At 40.9% G+C, this 18,751-nt stretch overlaps 1 protein-coding gene across 4 annotated transcripts in view; it reads right to left on the minus strand.

Moving 5' to 3' along the window:
- Positions 1-1,164: 1,164 nt before the first annotated feature.
- LOC122671651 (WD repeat-containing protein 11-like) overlaps positions 1,165-18,751 on the minus strand; it is a 153,450-nt gene continuing 135,863 nt past the window's right edge. Inside the window, exons 12-20 of one of the 4 annotated variants that reach the window (XM_043869000.1) lie at positions 6,089-6,191; positions 5,197-5,407; positions 4,790-5,082; positions 4,484-4,605; positions 3,856-4,000; positions 3,631-3,723; positions 3,060-3,133; positions 1,832-1,885; positions 1,165-1,743 (exon numbers count right to left, since the gene is read on the minus strand). In XM_043869000.1, coding sequence (XP_043724935.1) covers positions 1,440-1,743; positions 1,832-1,885; positions 3,060-3,133; positions 3,631-3,723; positions 3,856-4,000; positions 4,484-4,605; positions 4,790-5,082; positions 5,197-5,407; positions 6,089-6,191 — 1,399 coding nt within the window. In that variant the 3' untranslated portion in view covers positions 1,165-1,439. Of the gene's footprint in view, positions 1,744-1,831; positions 1,886-1,962; positions 2,588-2,966; positions 3,134-3,630; positions 3,724-3,855; positions 4,001-4,483; positions 4,606-4,789; positions 5,083-5,196; positions 5,408-6,088; positions 6,195-18,751 lie in introns of those variants that run through there. The other 3 variants (XM_043868999.1, XM_043869002.1, XM_043869001.1) reach the window with 3 other exon arrangements.

The raw sequence follows: 18,751 nt of genomic DNA on the forward strand, positions 1-18,751 counted from the left end.
CATCGGATGACAGATCATAAAAAGTGAAGAATGGATCGTTCTGTAATCCTTGTTTTCCATTTCTTATTTTTCAGAAGAAATGTTTATTAGAATGGAGTAATCAAATCTATATTGACCCTTGGAAAAGAAAATGGAGAATCTTTTTAATTTGATTTGTCATTTGTCGTTCTGTTTGTATTATCCAGTAATGGAATTGAATCCTTTGTGATCAATTTTCCGTCTTTGAGTTTTAATTGATTGAACCTCTCTGTATCTTTAGCAATACCAATTAACACTACCACCACCTGCAACTGCGAGAGTGATCTTATTGTATCCTTTTTTTTTTTTCTTTTGCCCAATTTGATCTTATCAGTTAGGAACTAAAAACGCAGAAGCGATAGATAATAGAGGGTTAAGCCTGCAAATGAGCATCAATAGTTCTCACTTTTTTGGGCCATTTGAGCACCATTGATTGGCTTTATTTCCGAGAAAGGCATCTCAGAAAGGACACATATTCCTTTCCCCCATGACAGTAGGTGACCTCAAGTGGAGAAAACAAGGTTTGGGGTTGGAGAGGAAGAAGAAGGAGAAGGAGGAGAAGAAGAAGGGACGGTTATGGGGTGGAGTTTTTTTTTACAATTACCACCCCAAAAGGGCATTTTGGTCTTAGAAAATCCGTGACAACGGTACACTGTCACGATTAACCCTCTCCGTTACAGAAATGTAACGGTGGGGGTCAGTTAGTTATTAGTATGCAACAGGGGAGGGTAATAGTTGTTTGAAAGTTTTTAGGGGATTAATAATAGATATCAAAGTTTTTGGGGTGGTAATTGTAAAAAACCCTTTTTTTTCTCTGGAAAGTAACATCTGCGAAGTTGCAAGTAAGAATCACATAATTAGAGATCTGTTATATATACACTTGTATATATAAAGCTTTACCTTTTTACGATATACAAAAAATCTCACATAAATAATGGAGGAAAGAAGAGGAAGACTCCATGTACAATGTAAATATGAACTACACGGAAGACAATGTCGGTACATTGACATCTTTAAATAACTGTTCGAAGCCACAGTGGACACTAAAGTCCCCTTCCTGGGTTAACCCAAATTTTCCCATAAGCTCATCAAAACATTTCAAATCTACTTGAGGAACATCATACCCCTATCACTCAATCGTTATTGCTGCAGCATATCCCAAGCTACAGAACTTGATGATTTTAGTTGTTGGTCATTGAAAATTATTCCCCCAAGGAAATAATGTGTCGCTTCCACTTCTTCTTGCCAGTTTTTCCCTTGGATTTGGACAAAAAGCTGGCTTTGGAAAGAACCTGCTTCACAACACTCCTGCTTAAGAGCTTGGTCAGCAAATATTGGCATTCTTCACCTGGTCTTGAATTCTCTGGCTGTAACACAAGGCCAGCAGAAATAATCGGTGGATTTAATCTCATTGCAGTTTTTCAGTCGAAAGTTGGTGGTGAATCCATGCATAGATGTACCAATTTCCTCTGATATTGTCCATAATATTCACTGACAGCAATCACATCCTCATGCTCTGGGTTCAGGTGAGGCAAGATGAAGGATTGCTTGTTCTCAGCTGAGGGTTTTGATAGCTCATTTGAACTTTGTGACTGGGAGGTAATCTCAGCATTGATCTGATGACAAGCAAGAACAAACATGGCAGCCGTGTCTGGCTGCTGTGCATCACGAAGTGCAGCTAATGCTTCTTCCTTTGCACCAGCTGCAATGTACAATATCAGAGCCCTACATAAATGTTAGAACAACAGTTGAGTTTTACAATTATGACACATGCTGGAGTTCAAGGATAGTAAACCTAGGAGGGTGGTGGTACCTCCAGATGTTATGCTCAGTGCTAAGGACATAATCAGCCCACCTCTGCAACACCCTGCATGATCATCCAAATTGAAATATTCTTTAGTTAATCATGTGCATAATCATAACACAGTATTAATAGATCACACACTCGCTTTTCAATTGTGGCACAGGACTTACATTTGATCCAATAAACTAGGCATTAATCCAAAAATCACATAGTGAATAAAATCCAAATTGCAACTGATACTTTTCCCTTTTACAACCTGAATACCACATGAATTTGCCACTTTTCTCACAATGAATTTATGCGCAAATTATTTCACAAAACATTCTTGTGACAAAGCATACACAGTAAGTATGTTGCTAAGTGCTATCCAGGTTTTCTGTTTAAGCCTCCTGGTAAAAATGTTGAATAGACAAGCATTCAAAAGCAAGCTGTGAAATACAAGTGCTCCCATCCATCATGCAAAGTGTGAAGTTACAGAACAGATTTCTTGGGTGAAAAGTGTTACTAAACAGCTTCTTCCCATCCCCACATGGTAGCTGTAGAAGTTCAAAATTGTTAACATCATTCAAAGAAATAGAAAAAAAAAACTGAAATATTTGTAGTCATTATTCCTGTGAAAAACTTCTAAAATAATTCCTTCCTTCTCATGTATTGTTGTGAGTTCTGAAACAATTCCCCCCTAGTTCATCCCCTGCAGTTTGTGACAAGTTTCAAAACCACTTCTCCACTTTGTCATTCAAATATGAGAGTGGAAGTATCAAACACCTAAACAACAACAACAACAAACTCAGACTTAATGGGATCGGCTACATGGATCCAAACAACACAGAGTAGGGAAAACTGTGGTCTAACCAAAAAAGGGGAATGAAGAGATGGGAAAAGAAGGATGAGAAAAGAGATGAGAAATGAAAAAGGGAACATGACAAATGAAAGATGAAAAATAAATAGAAAAATGAAAGATGAAAGTAAGAGCAAAGAGGCACATCCCAGTAAATCAGAAGAATCTCAGCTAAATGGGGTCTGCTATATGGATCCTTGCCCTCCAGTAGGCTCTATCCGAGGTCATACTTGGTACAAGACCTAGACTATGCATGTCTTTCCTCACAACTCCTATGGCCATTTTAGGTATTTAATTATCAAACACCTAAAACCAAGAGAAACAAAATTCTGATGGAAGTTTAAATTTACATAGTAGCAGGAAATTTGACAGAAATTACTAGGAAGAGAAAAAGTAAACCTTGCATAATCAGATCCGTGTAAATGTGTCGCAGCTAAAGTTGCTGCATCTGTCCAGCATCCAGCATCTTGTAGCTACAGAGTAATAGATTTATCAGAAACAAACTCGTCCAATGTCTATTCCAAGTACAATATCACAATCCAAGTGTTCAAAGCTATAATAATTTACCTACTATAATCTGACCACCCATGACACTGACATAGACTAATATGGACCACAGCTGTAGAACTGCCATTCACACTTGGAACGCTGATTAAATAACTCAAGTAAAAATATAACTATTACCAGCAGACCTAACAGACTCTCTAATATTATACCAAATACTTGACCAACTAAGGCTCCAGGTAGACCTGAAACAGAGTAACCTAACCCAAAGAAGCCCAAATCTGCTTCAGAAAAATCTAAAAAAAAAAACAATGAAAAAAAAAATTTACAACAGAAACTCATAAATAAATACATTAAGCAATATTCTGGTTGAGCCTATGACATCCTAGTTCCCAAGTTGAACCCAGATCTGAATCATGCACTTCTAAATTTGATTAATAAGTTGCTTTAACATATAGAACCTAACCTGAGAACAAGCTTCCTGGTATCTTCCAACAGCACACAGAAGATGTGTCCCAGACAATGACTTATCAGTTCTCACCATATTGGCTGCAACAACCTAAACCGAACACAATGTCCAGAAAGAATTCAAATTTATATCAAGTTGTAAAATGAAAAAACTTCAATCACCATTTAGATAGTGAACCTAAAGCACCATTCAAAAATTTGCAATTGAGAAATGAGTATTCACCTTAACAGCGAGTTCATGAAGAGATCTTGACACAGCAGAGGAAAGAGCAACTGCACGTAGAGCATTGACATAGAAATAAGAGTCATCTGGAGGGGTAGAAAGAAGCAAAGAAACTGCAGCTTCAAGGTTCCCAACTGAGACAAGCCTGAAAATTATATAGTTAACAGAAAGTCATCAAAGAGAAGACTCTAAACCACACCATGAAGCCTATTTACCACATTTATGAACCTCTATGCTGACCCAATAGAAAGCATTTACATACAAGACTCTGAGATAACACAGAATACCCCTGGAGAGCTGTACAATGAACTAGGGCTGTCCAAACACTAGACCATGTGTTTAGGATGGTTCCTGATACTTATTGGTGATAGTCCCTCTAAAAAAAATATCCATCCACTAGATAGTTGGAATCAATCTCGCAGTTAAGATGTATTAGAATCTTCACTAATACTATATTCAATCTTACGAAAGTTATATCAGTCCCATTAAGTGTCCGACAGTTTTTAAAAATTTTACATTATTTCAAATGAATTTTCATAATCTCTACTACACCAGTCCCATCCCTCAGAAATTAAAATATGGTCACAAGAGAGAGGGAGAAAGAAGGGAAGGGGGAGGCGATGCTTACTCATGTACATGGTTCTGGATGGCCTCTTCTCCTTCCAATTTCTCATGCCATGGAATACGCTCATTAGCACTTTCCCACAACTCTTCTTGCTCAAAGGCCATCAACTTAAGTCGACCATAACTCTACCATGCGCCAGTCACATAGCCCGTGTCAGAATATAGAAAATGGCATATAAGCTACAAGGAATATACAATATTGCTTTTGAGGTATGAATAAGAACTTTAGATTTTGACATTAAGTGACACAAGCACCTAAGAGTGAATTTGAAAACAACCAAAATAAATTATAAATGTATAAATGACTTACAATGTTATCCCTCTTCTCACTCCCTGCCATTGATTTTCCAGTAGATGTTATCCTATTTAGCATAGATGCGCCTTCAAGCTCTGGAACTGATGCTGATGCAGATGCTGGAACTTTCTGATGATGTTTCTCAGTTAATCTATTCATTGAATGGGAAAGGGCACAGGGTAACTGTAACCAGAAGAGTGCCTCAGATGATTCGCCAAAGACCGCAGCAGCAAAGGCAAATCTGGCAGCCGCACCTTTATTTACTACAGCAGCATAGAGCCTGGCCCTCTCATCATCAAGTATGCAGCCTTAAACAACACATAAAAAAGGAAAGGTAGGCAAACGATAAAATAGTTGACATTAAGCTCCTGGGAAAACTGAAGGAGAGAAGATACAAGGTAGAGAACAAAGGAAAAACCTACCTTCTCTTCTATATGGTTCTAAAACCTTGAGAAGCAATTCTGGCACCACAGAGTCACCTATAGGTGGAAGATCAGTATCAATCATAAAACTCCGAAGGTCTGCTGCAGATGAGGCAGCTACAGGAATTTGATAAGGCATTGCATCTTTAGTTTCACTGCATTTATCAAACCAAGAGGGCTTTACACCCAACTGCAAGATCATTCGTAGTGCCTGCACAAAGAAGATAAACAATGGCATGTGGAAAAATCCAATAAGCAACTATAAATGGCCAGATTTTCGGGGTTTGACAAGCTCAAACACATTTCTGCTGGTTCTACATTGTCACTTTGAAATTAAAACAGAATAAAATTCTAATTCTGAGGTTGACTGTCAAACACTATGCTTTGTTTGAATGGGCTTTTGGGAAATAAGTGAACTTGGACCACCAACCTCCAGGTTAAGATAGTCAGTACAAGGACCATAGGATCTGAATGATTCAGATCATTCTGACAGTTCAAAATGGATGGGAAGGACTGTACCAGCCACGAGGATCTGTAATTTATCTTGAAAAGATAAAAGAAAAACATCCAAGCACTGAGACTTGAAGACAGATATCAGAGACACCAAGTTAATGCTTTAACAACTGCGCCAAGAGCCCAATTCATGTATTCTTGTTACAATTAAAATTAATTTACTAAAAACATCTGAACCCTAAATTAATTGAACAGCCCAGGTGGCCCGATGTCCAGACCAATTTTAATGCGCTGATTCTTGGCCATATTAGCTACATCATCAGCATATTCAGCTACAAGACAGTCCTTATCGGGGATAATATGAACATGATTAATAATTGGTTCCTAGCATCAGAATTACTGATATAATTAGATAGTATAGAAGGGTGTAGGAAGTTACCAATGCATGTGGTGTAAGAAGTAGAATGGGAGAGCATATGGGCATTGGTCTAAATCTCTCTTTAATAGTCCTACGTTGGGAATTTAAGCCAGATTTTCTGTCACTACTGCACAAAAAGTAGGTGTCAAACCAAATTATCTGAGTATCCAAAATATATATATCAAACAGAAAAAGTTTTATCTAGGCAAACCAAGAAATTGTTATGCTATCTGGAAGCATGGTCAATACATCATCAGTTTGAATTGCGAAAGTTTTTATGGATAACATTTTGCTCTAGGTAGAAAAGGTGGCAATCTAATACCTTTCACATTAGTTGGAAAAAATTATTCCGTAGGTCTATGGATTCAGTCTATTTAAGCATACAACTCAACTCAACTGAACTCAGCCTTGCCTTATCCCAACTAAATGAGGTTGGCTACATGGATCCTTACCCTCCAATCAGCTCTATTTTAAGCTATACTTGTTACAAGGCCTAAGTTATGCATGTCTTTCCTCACCACTTCTCCTTCCTCACCACTTCTCCCATAGTGCTTTTGGGATTTCCCCTGGCTCTTTTAGCCATAGTTGTCAAGGCGCCTAGGCGACCAAGGCGTTGGAGGGCCACCTAAGTGCTTAGGCGACAGGTGCCTGCCTAGGTGTCATAGCATTTTTTTAATGTATAACAGCCCATTAAAGCTAGTAACTAGTATTTTACACATACATGAATATATTAACAGCCCATTACACTTTACAGCAATAGCAAACTCAACCAATAAATGATAATTTAACAGCCCAATTGAATTGCAAAATCAAGGAATTAAATGATCTTATAATCACAGCATTACAAAATAAGTGAAAAAAAAATCATATAATTGCAGATTAAATAATCATATAATCACAAATTCACAGTAGCTGAGATCTTCCTAACTTCCTGGGCTGTACCTCTTTCCTCTTACTTTCATTTCCCATCTCTCACTTCTCTTCTCTCAATTCTTCATTTTATTCTTCAGTCTTCGTACTTTCTTTTCCCTTTGTGTGGACCTCAGTTTTCCCTACATTGTGTTGCATGGATCCATGTAGCCGACCCCATTTAGTTGGGATAAGACTGAGTTTTTGTTGTATAATCACAAATTGACAAATCATCTTCTAACACATGCCTTATACTAAAACAACAACTACTCAGCTTTATCCCAAATTGACAAAATTACATGCCTTACTGCACTGGCAGTCGATCAGCACTGGCAGTCGATCAGCTCCGAATTGAGCGGACGACCAGTATAAATAAATGTTTTGATCCGTTTTCTAATAAAAAAATTATTAGTGTTGATGTCACCTTTTTTGAAAATACTCGTTATTTTTCTTGTTCTTCTATACCGTCCATAGTTAACAATGAAGATCTTCTTGGTCCTCCCTTACTTGTGACCATTCCAATCCCCTCCCCTCCACCAGTTCGGGTCTATCACCGTCGCCACGTCGACTACCAACCACCAACCACCACCACTACTATATCCGCACCCACTGTCTCGACCACGACAACTAGTCCACTACACTCTACTCCAGTGTTCCGGATCTGCCATCTACTACAGCAGACATTGCTCCTCCCGACACTCAATCTGATTCTGATGCTGAAGGCTCCATCGACTTACCCGTCGCTGTCAGTAAAGGTACTCGCTCTTGTACTCAAAAGTCCCACAAATCTTTAACCGTTTATCCTATTGAGCAGTATGTTTCCATTTCTCATCTTCCATCCCACTATCACCCACTTGCTTCTGCTTTATCTATTAATTTTGTGCCTAAAACCCACAATGAGTCATTTTCTCACCCTGGTTGGAAGGCTGCCATGGACACCGAGATGGATGCTTTATTATCTAGGCATACTTGGACTTGGATTTCATTACCTAATACCTACTGGGAAGGATCTTGTTAAGTGATAGTGGGTTTAGACTATCAAATACAACCTGGATGGTTCTGTTAAGCGGCTTAAGGCCCGTTTGGTTGCTAAAGGTTAAACTCAGACTTACGGTGTTGATTACTTCGAGACTTTCTTGCCTGTTGCTCGTCTGAATTCAGTTCATATTCTTATTTCTCTGGCTGTTATTTTGGACTGGCCCTTATATCAAATAGATATCAAAAAAAGCTTTCTTGTACAATGATCTTCAAAAGGGGGTTTATATGGAGCAACCTCCAGGGTATGTTGCTAATGGGGAGAATTCTACCAAAGTTTGCAAGCTTTATAAGGCAATTTATAGGTTGAAACAATCCCCATGTAATAATTATGAAGAGAAGTAGAAAGAAGGAAGAAGACGAAGAGAGGAAGAGGAAGAGGAAGAGGAAGAAGAGCTGTTGTGCAAGGTGGGAGTCACAGCCGTAAATTAGACTGCCCCCAAATCATTCAATATTAATAGGTTTCAATAGGGTAAAAACTAAAAGACCAAAACACCCCTAAGAGGGAATTGTGAATTAGTTCTAGTGCTAATTCACGACTCCCTCCCCCTTTACATCGACAACTTCTAACACTCCCCCTCAAGCTAGAGCATATATGTTAATCATGCTTAGCTTGTTACAAATATAATCTATTCTCACACTCCCAAAAGACTTTGTAAACAAATCAGCAAACTGCTCTCCGGTTCGAACATGACAAGGAGAGATAATCCCTTGTTGCAGCTTTTTACGAATAAAATGACAGTCAATCTCAATGTGTTTCGTTCTCTCATGAGAGACAGGATTGGTAGAAATATGAATGGCAGCCTGATTATCACACCATAGTAACATAGGAGAATCATCACCAAACCTAAGCTTTGCCATCAACTGTTTAATCCACATCAGCTCACAAGTGCCATGTGCCATAGCACGTTACTCCGACTCTGCATTGGACCCAGCTACAACGGTTTGTTTCTTGCTCTTCCATGAAACAAGATTTCCTCCAACAAACACATAATAACCTGAAGTGGATCTTCGATCAACTAGAGATCCTGCCCAGTCAGCACCAATAAAGCCTTCAATCCTCCGATGACCATGATCAGAATATAGAAGACCACGGCTCGAAGCTTTCTTGACATAGCGTAAAACCCTTATAACTGCATCCCAATGAGACGTCCGAGGAGAGGACATAAACTGACTCAGTACACTGACAGGAAAGGAGATGACAGGTCTAGTCACAGTCAAATAGTTGAGTTTCCCTACCAGTCTCCGATACTTCTCTGGATCATCAAGAATATCACCATCATTTGCCATCAGTTTCAAATTAGGATCCATAGGGGTATCCAAAGGTTTAGATCCCAATAAACCTGTCTCTGAAAGCAAATCAAGAACATACTTTTGCTGTGAGAGCGAAATCCCTCTCCATGATTGAGCTACCTTAATACCCAAGAAACATTTCAGATGTCCTAGATCCTTAGTCTGAAATTGCTGTCCCAAATGTGTCTTCAAGCTCTCAATACCTGAAGAATCATCTCCTGTGATAACAATATCATCTATATAAACTACAAAAAATATCATCCCTGCATCAGAATGTCGGAAAAACACCGAATGATCACTCTCAGATCGAGTCAGTCCAAACTTCAACACAACATCTGTAAATCGGCCAAACCATGCCCTTGGCGACTGTTTCAATCCATACAACGATTTCTTCAGTTTACACACCTTACCAAACTCCCCCTGAGCAACAAAACCAGGAGGTTGCTCCATATACACTTCCTCATGGAGATCACAATGCAAGAAAGCATTCTTGACATCCAACCGAAACAAAGGCCAATGGTGCGTAACAGCCAAAGAAATAAAAATGCAAACAGAAGCAAGTTTTGCAATAGGAGAAAAGGTATCTAGGTAGTCTATACCATAAACCTGGGTATATCCCTTAGCAACAAGACGGGCCTTCAACCGAGCCACAGACCCATCAGGATTAACTTTCACCACAAATATCCACCGGCAGCGAATGGTAGACATACCAGAGGGTAAAGAAACAAGGTCCGATGTTTGATTTTCCTTCAGTGCAGATAATTCCTTAGTCATAGCAGCCCTCATCCAAGGTCAGACAAGGCTTCTGCAACAGACTTAGGAATAGGATGACTCTCAAGAGCAGATAAACAAGCAACAAAATTAGAGGACAAACCAGAATAGGACAAAGTTAGAGATAGGATGTTGGGTACAACTCCGAACACCCTCACGAACAGCAATAGGGACATCTAAATAAAAAATAACAGGAATGGGAGGAGAAGAGGAGAAGTACCTATTGGAGGATCCGGATCTGGAGGCAAAGAAGACGAGGTAGAGGTAGCTAACCGAGTGCTATATCTGTCATAAGCTGGAGTGCGAGGTGTCGGCTCGGCAGATGAGCGACGGTGAAACACAACCTGTGGCTTAGTAGGAGGTGGCGCTGCTGGTAAAGGATCTTGCTGTAAGTACTGCGGTCCTCGGGGGACGAGGTTCCACCTTCGCTTTTAGGGTGGGGGCCGCAGGGATTTGGTGTCCAATTGTTGTTTGACAACTTATCATGGGGATGGGGGTCATGCTTCATAGGGATGGAGTTGCCACCTAGAATTAGGGCCTAGGACCCGATTTGGTAGCCCTATCCTGCGGGAGTGGACATGGGCTTCAAGATTCTGTATGGTCTGGTCAGAGATCGAGTAAGGGGTTAGGTTACAAGTATGGGAAGGTGTTAGGCACCCATCTTGTCCGATTGGATCGGTCTTTCTATTCTAGATGCTGAATGTCGAATATTCTCTCCTTGTAAAGTATGCTTAAAATGGTCGTACCAGATGCATTTTATTTACAATATATACACTAAAACGGGAAAACACAAAAGACTACATTGCAACGATAAACAAATGATTGTACCTTCACCCGAAAATTCCTTGAATATCAGAGGTCCCTTGGCTCAGGTGGAGACGAATGGGCGTATCGTCACCGGTTCTTCGGGCAGAATCTCGGCTTGATGAAGATGTTCTTTCTTATCTGTATACGAATAGAATAACGGCTATGAAAAGGGATTCTCGCTACCCGTATGCGAATGGAGTAACGGCTGAGTTAGGAGGGAAGCACTCATCACTCAAGTAGGATAGTCGAAGGATCTATCCATTTGGAGGGATAAACTACTCGCAATGACTCAAAATGGCCCGAAAGCGGGGAAGAGGAGGTTGGACAGTCAATTTGGAGGGTTTCCCTTGCCTTTTTCTCCATCAGAATCAGGTAAGGGGGGCCCTCCTATTTATAGGGGTGCCCCACAGATCATGATGCTGTGGTCATTAACCACGGTACCGTGGATGGTAACCACGGCGCTGTGGATGACGTCACCTAGGTGACGTTTGTCCTTTTCCACAATGCTGTGGTAAATTAACACGGCGCCGTGGACTATCTTTCATGGTGCGAAGTTTTCCATCTGTATCCTATTGTCATCATTGCCAAGGGCGGCGGCAAAATTTCAGTGTCTACAGTTTGCCCCTCTTTGGCTGCGGCCTGTGCCAACAGTCGTAGGGCAAAGACAAAAGAACGATTGATTTTGTTACTAAGAGCATGTACTGCTGACGCTTTGCTCAAAGGCGGCAGAGTTGCAAGCGGTTAATCACGATGAAATCTTTAGATAAACTTTAAAAGAAAACTCAGTTGAAACCAAATCATTCAAGGGTAATGTAGTACCCCTCAACCAAAAACAAATAACTGAGGGTGATATGGCACCACTCGATCGGAAACGGACAATTGAAGGTAATGCGAGACCACTTGACCGGAAGCGGATAATTGAGGGTGATGTGGCACCACTCGACCAAAAACAAATAATTGAGGCTAATGTGGCACCACTTGACCGGAAACAGATAATTGAGGGTGATGTAACACCACTCGATTGGAAATAGACAATTGAGGATGATGTGGCACCACTTGACCAAAAACGGATAATTGAGGGTGATGTGGCACCACTAAAAAAAAAAATTTTTTTTTTTTTTTTTAGTCAAGGCACCGTGGAGTGGGCGACAGATTCCATTCACGGCACCGTGGTCCCAAACACGGCACCGTGGTAACAAACTTCCCCCCTATAAATAAAACGTCATTTTCAACCTTTTTCACTCCCATTTTCGTAGAGAAGCTCTGCCTTTTTTCCCCTCGCGTCATACTTACATTTTTTTGATGGCTCTTCGCAGACATGCTAGGCAGTCCACCGACGGTCCCTTGTTGGGTACGACGGACGAGGATGCTTGGGCCGGGTGGTATGTTACTGGCGACACATTAAGAGACATTGGTCGCCACATCTGCGGCCACATATGGGGCAAGTCCCCACTGGTATGAACATCCTTCCCATAATTTGTTTAATATTCCTGTTTATTTAGTTATTTTGAAATTTATTTTCGATTAGATGTGCATCGTACAACGAGGCCACAGACACCTTCCTAGGCGTCCTTTGGCGCGTAAAACAAGATAAAACCATTAGATACCACCTTAAGTACCCTTTGGCACACAAAATGAGGTGAGTCCTCCAGACACCATCTTAGGCGTCTTTTGGCGCACAAAACGAGACAGCCATTAGATACCATTCTAGGTACCCTTTGGTATGCAAAACGAGGCGAGTTCTCCAGACACCATCTTAGGCGTCTTTTGGCACGTAAAATGAGACAAAGCCATTAGATACCACCCTAGGTACCCTTGGGCACGTAAAACGAGGCAAGTCCTCCAGACACCATCTTAGGTGTCTTTTAGCGCGTAAAACGAGACAGCCATTAGATACCACCCTAGGTACCCTTTGGCACGACACAAGGAGAATCCTCTAGGCACCATCTTAGGCATCTTTTGGCATGCAAAACGAGACAAAGCCTTTAGATACCACCCTAGGTACCCTTTAGCACGCAAAACGAGGCGAGTCCTCCAGACACCATCTTAGGCATCTTTTGGCGCGCAAAATGAGATAAAGTAGTTAGATACCACCCTAGGTACACTTTAGCATGGAAAACGAGGCAACCCTCCAAATACAATCTTAGGTGTCTTTCGGCATGCAAAACGAGATAACCTTTAGATACCACATTAGGTACCCTTTGGCATGTAAAACGAGACGATTCCTCCAAACACCATCTTACGCGTCTTTTGGTGCGCAAAATGAGACAAAGCCATTAGATACCACCCTAGGTACCTTTTGGCACTCAAAACGAGGTAAGTCCTCTAGACACCATCTTAGCATCTTGTATTAGAACAAGGTCAACCATTGCTTACTCTTAAATTGGGCCTTAAACATGCTAAACAAAAGTTAGTTTCTATCGCATTCCTATCATATTTAGTCTATTTTCCAACATGATGCATGACATAGGTGGGCTTATCGGACATAAACGGTCACTCTTGACAGAATCGATATACCTACCGCTTATGCGAGTCATGGTTAAGTGATCCATTTAATATACCTGAAGAGTAGATCACATGATCCAAGAACAACCATGCTAGTGCCTTTTTTGAGTGGCTGAAGCACCCCACAACACACTAGTGGTCGTCCTCGTCGGTGATTACTAATCTCTTAAAGTACGTATCAAGAGCTGTAGCTTCGCCGCGAATTACCCATGCACATGGGGTCCAACGACTAACTACATGGCTAATGTGTTCCCATGCTGTGTGTATGTGCATGAAAGTGGTATAGAGAGCGATTATCATTGAGTCTCAGTGTTACATCCGCGCCCGGATTTACTATTAATTATATTTTCTCTCTCCTGTGACGTGTAGATTCTGCTGTCGTGTACGCTAGTGAGCTGTTTTCACTTGTGGCCAAACCTAGCCACAAGATAGTTGACCAGTTCACGGGCCTGCCTGTGGAGGAGAGGTTCCTTAACCGGCAGTGGGGAAGATTTATCGATGGTGAATTCGTCGATCATCCTCCTAGGACGAGTCCTCGGAGTGAAGAGTACCGGAAGGATGGGCATTTTACTGCCCAAACAGTCCCCAGCGGAGTCGCCATTGTAAGTACTGCGGTCCTTAGGGGACGAGGTTCCACCTTCGCTTTTAGGGTGGGGGTGACAGTTAGTATGGGCGCGACATTTTCCATCCGTATCCTGTTGTCATCATTGCCAAGGGCGGTGGCAAAATTTCAGTGTCTACACCTGCAAAGGAGAAGAAGTGTCTACAACATAAAGAGGCAGGTCATCGTCCAATTCTGAAACAGGTAGCGAGGATTCAACAAATGGAGTATATTCAAAGAAAGATACATTGGCTGGAATAAAGTATTTCCTTAAATCAAATGAATAACAATGGTAACCCTTCTGGGTTTTAGAATACCCCACAAAAAGACATTTAAGAGCTCTAGGATCCAACTTAGAGCGACCATGATGATGATCCCGAATAAAACAAACACTCCCAAACACCAGTGGTGGTAAGACAAACAAGGGGTGAGAAGGGAACAACAAAGAATATGGAATACCACCACTTAAAATTAAGGAAGGCATGCGGTTAATAAGACAACACGCAGTCAAAACAACATCAGCATAAAATACTTTAGTCACTCTCTTCTCAAATAAAAGAGATCGATTGACTTCCATCAAATGTCTGCTTCTTCCTTTTGGCTACACCATTTTGTTGAGGTGTTTCCGCACAGGAGGATTGATGAATGATCCCGTATTGAATCATAAACTCATTAAACGGAGTAGAGAAATACTCTTTTGCATTATCACTAAGAAGAATTTTCAATGAAGTAGTAAATTGATTATGAATTTCAAGCACAAAAGCATAGAAAATGGAAAATAACTCAGAACGATCTTTCATTAAATAAATCCAGGTAACTCTGAAAAGTCATCTACAAAAGTGACAAAGTAACGAAAACCCAACATATAAGTAATAGGACACGGATCCCACACATCTGAATGAACCAAAGAAAAGGGTTGAACAGCCCGTTTATTGACTCAAGGGGGATAACTTATAAGGTGAAGTTTTCCAAACTGACAAGACTCACAATGCAAACTCGACAATGACTAAAACCTACTATCTAAAATTTTCAAGCTCTACAACGAAGGATGACCCAAACGACAATGGATTTGATGAGGAAGTGCCACACTTGAACATGCCACAGTGGATGCGTCTTCAAGAATATATAGTTCCCCAGATACTCGACCTTTACCAATCGTCTTCCTCGACTTGAGATCCTGAAACCCAGAATAATCAGAAAAAAAGGTAGCAGAACAATTATTAGCATTGGTGAATTTTCGTACAGACAATAAATTAAATGGAAATTTGGGCAAATAAGAAACAGTGGACAATGACAAAGAAGGGGTAACATGCACAATGCCTGTACCCTGAACTTTAGAAAGAGATCCATCAGCTAACTATACATTGGAGGAAGACTCACGAAATGAAGAGAAAATACCTGATGCTCTAGTCATATGGTCCGAAGCACCTAAATCAATGATCCAAGGACAAGAGATAGATGAAAGGCATGAAATAGCATTATGTTAGCAGAACCGTGGGTTAGAAAGAGAGAATTAGAGAATAGAATGTGTTGTTCATTGATAGGTAAACCCCTTTATTTATAATAGAGGGGAAAGTTACAAAGGGGCTGAAATAGACATAATTACCCCTAACTAACTGACTCTATAAGAGCAGCAACTTAACCTAATGACATAAGAATTAAACTACCCCCAAAAGGACCAGAATACCCCCACGGTATTTTGGATTACATATTCCAACAGTCCCCCTCAAGCTGGATTATACATATAAGTAAAAAGAAGCTCCAGCTTGAACTAATAAGAAAAAAACTCCATAATAATGCTAACACTCCCCCTCAAGTTGGCACATACAAGGCACTAATATCCAACTTGAATAAAATGAGATAAAACAATGTTGCAGCAAAGTCCAACTTGATAGATGAATGCAGCTCCCAAATAAACCTTCAAGAACATAAAAAATAGATCTTCAAAACTTGGACAAACATGATCAGCAAACCGGGCCTGGAATTTCTTCCAAAAAGGTAGCTTTCAACGATCTTCAATAGCTATCCAGTGATGAATCTCAGATTGTTATAGTGGTATAAAATCTTGAAGTGAAAGACTAGGGCAGCAAGCAGCGGAATAAACTGAATCAGGAAGCGAAAAACAACTGAATCAACCCAACTGTAAATCCTCATATAGGTAGGCAACAAATCCTCAAATAGGCAAGCAACAACCAATTATCTTCAATACTTTAATACTTCAATCTCTCCCTTACGCCAAACTCAACTCAATAACAAAGGATACCCAATGGCAATGGTGGAAACACTGATCTTCTATATTTTGCACCAATGTTCCTGCATGTTTTGCATTCTGTAATGTCTGCAGGTGTACTGTACGTAATCTCCCCCTCAAGTGTAGTAGTACACGTGGACATAACAGAGATGATGAATGAGATAGTGCAAAAGGATAACCTTCCAGATTTCTCCAAAGGTGCTATGGGTAATGGAAAAGAGGAAGTAATGGCAAAGTAGATTTTACCATAAACTTCCAAAGTAGTTATTGGTAAATGCCAAAGGTATGGTATGGGAGATGGGTAAGGAAAAAAGGCAGTGGGATCAGATTTGAATAAAATAAAAAAACAGGTCTGATTTGTTATAAGGAGAAGGCACCATTCTTCAAAACTTGATCAATCTTCAAACACGGAAGAACTAGTGTGTTAAACTCCAATTTGTGAACTCCCACATGCTAAATAGAACTAACGAAGATATCTGCAGAATTGATATAATAATCTTCAAAAAACTTGGATCAGATCTAAATTGGTGAACAATGCTAGGATCAAGCTCCCAAAGTAAACTGGATATAAACTTGTAGAAAAGCTTCACATAACTGAGTAGATTCGTAGTCGCAACCAATAAGCATGGAACACACTGTTGTAATCCCAAATAGAAACCAATCTCCAGGGTAGTAAATCCAACTCTTCAACAATGTGAAAGAAATTTGATCTCCAATAGTAGGATACTCTGTCTCAAGAACAGGGCAGCAGTATTCCACATAAAGGCAGCATTAACAGGTTAACCAGTCATGCTTACAGAAGCCAATCAATAGAATCAACAAGGTATGTAGTAAAGCTCAATAGAACCAACAAGTATAAGATAATAACTCAACAGATCCAATAGTAAGTGATGCAGCCAGCCATATAGGAACTAGAAAATAAATAGGTTGATTGACGTAGAAAATGACTACCAACCATCTTACCACATGCAATCGTACTGTCCGTTTCCAAATCCTGAAATAAACAATGAGTTGGAAAAAATATTACTTTGTAGTTTAAATCCTTAGTTAGACTACCAATGGACAAGAAGTTAGTAGTAAACTTAGGAACATCTAAAACAGAGGAAAGAGTGAGAGAGGAGGTGCACTGAACGGATCCCTTCCCAGACACAGAAGAAAGAGACCCATTAGCAACCCGAACCTTTGGCTGGCCTGAAAGAGGATTATATGTGGTAAAAACAGAGGAAGAACTTGTCATATGGTCGGTTTCCCCTGAGTCAATAACCCAAGAGTCAGGCATGACCGAGTTGCAATTCCCACCAAAAGAAATACCTGTGGAAGAAGGTGTATTGGAAGGAGCAGGTAGAGATAGACGCCGCCATGGAAGGAGATGCCGAAGAAGAAGTGTCCAAGCGATTAATCATATCCCGCAGATTTTGCAACTCAGCCGTCACAGAGGAAAGAGAATGTTCAGATGGATCTTTAGTAGCAGCTTGATTAGCACGAGAGGAACTGGGCCGATTGAAACCCCCCTTTCCACGCCCATGAGTATCAGCAGGACAATCATGAAGCTTCCAACATCAGTCCTTGGTGTGCCAGTGCTTCCCACAATGATCGCATTTAATAGGCGGGCGATCACTAGTTGGCCGATCAGTAGGAGGACGAGAAGAATTTCCACGGGAAGATTGAGAACCAGAAACATGCGCTGATCGTTCCTGAGTGAACCATGGCAGTGTGCCTCGTGTCCTCAGCCGAAAGTATGGCGTCGGCCTGCTCCAAAGAGGGAGTATTCTTGTTCATCAGGTTATGGAGAGTCCCTATCTGATAAGGCCTCCCACTTATCAGGGAGCCTTGTTTAGTGGGCATTCTTAAATGCTCACTAACGCGATTGTGGCGTAGGGTATGGCTGCCTTTATTGGAGAACCATACTAGTTGGTGGTGATGAGCCAAGGCGTGGTGACTCATCTGTCTACAACAGATTTTTCCCATTTGGTTAGTCGGTCTGCCAAGTCGTACCGAACTCTCGTGTTTGGAATGTCGTACGGGTATAACTCTTTGGTCTTCCCTGGTTGGGTTTCTTTTAAGTACCACGTGTCACGCTATTAGTGGGTGACCATTTTATGGTATAACAGGAGGCATGAGTATGGAGAGTGGTATGTATGGGCCCATGGGGAGCAGTGGCGTGCACCGTCATATGCATATGGCATGGGGAGCACTGGTTCCGATTATAGTCACTACACTGGGTATGGTTAGTTTGGGCATGTTAGCACTTCATCATCAATACCTCTGCCTCTGAGTATGAGGGTTAGTGACACACTGAGTCAAGTTTTGTGGACATCTTTGGTTCCCGACCCCCAACCATACATGCCGGCGCCCTTTCCGGTTCCGCACGCACCATCCAGTAGCAGTGGCTCTTAATCGAATTCCTTATGGTTCAGAGATATATACCCTACGTTAGGGTACCTTGAGTATCTTGATGATTCCATTTATAGGGCTGTTTTGGACAACTTCGAACGTTTCTTCCACCATACTA

This window comes from Telopea speciosissima, chromosome 8 (genome assembly GCF_018873765.1).
Source record: "Telopea speciosissima isolate NSW1024214 ecotype Mountain lineage chromosome 8, Tspe_v1, whole genome shotgun sequence".
In the NCBI taxonomy this organism is placed as follows: domain Eukaryota; kingdom Viridiplantae; phylum Streptophyta; class Magnoliopsida; order Proteales; family Proteaceae; genus Telopea; species Telopea speciosissima.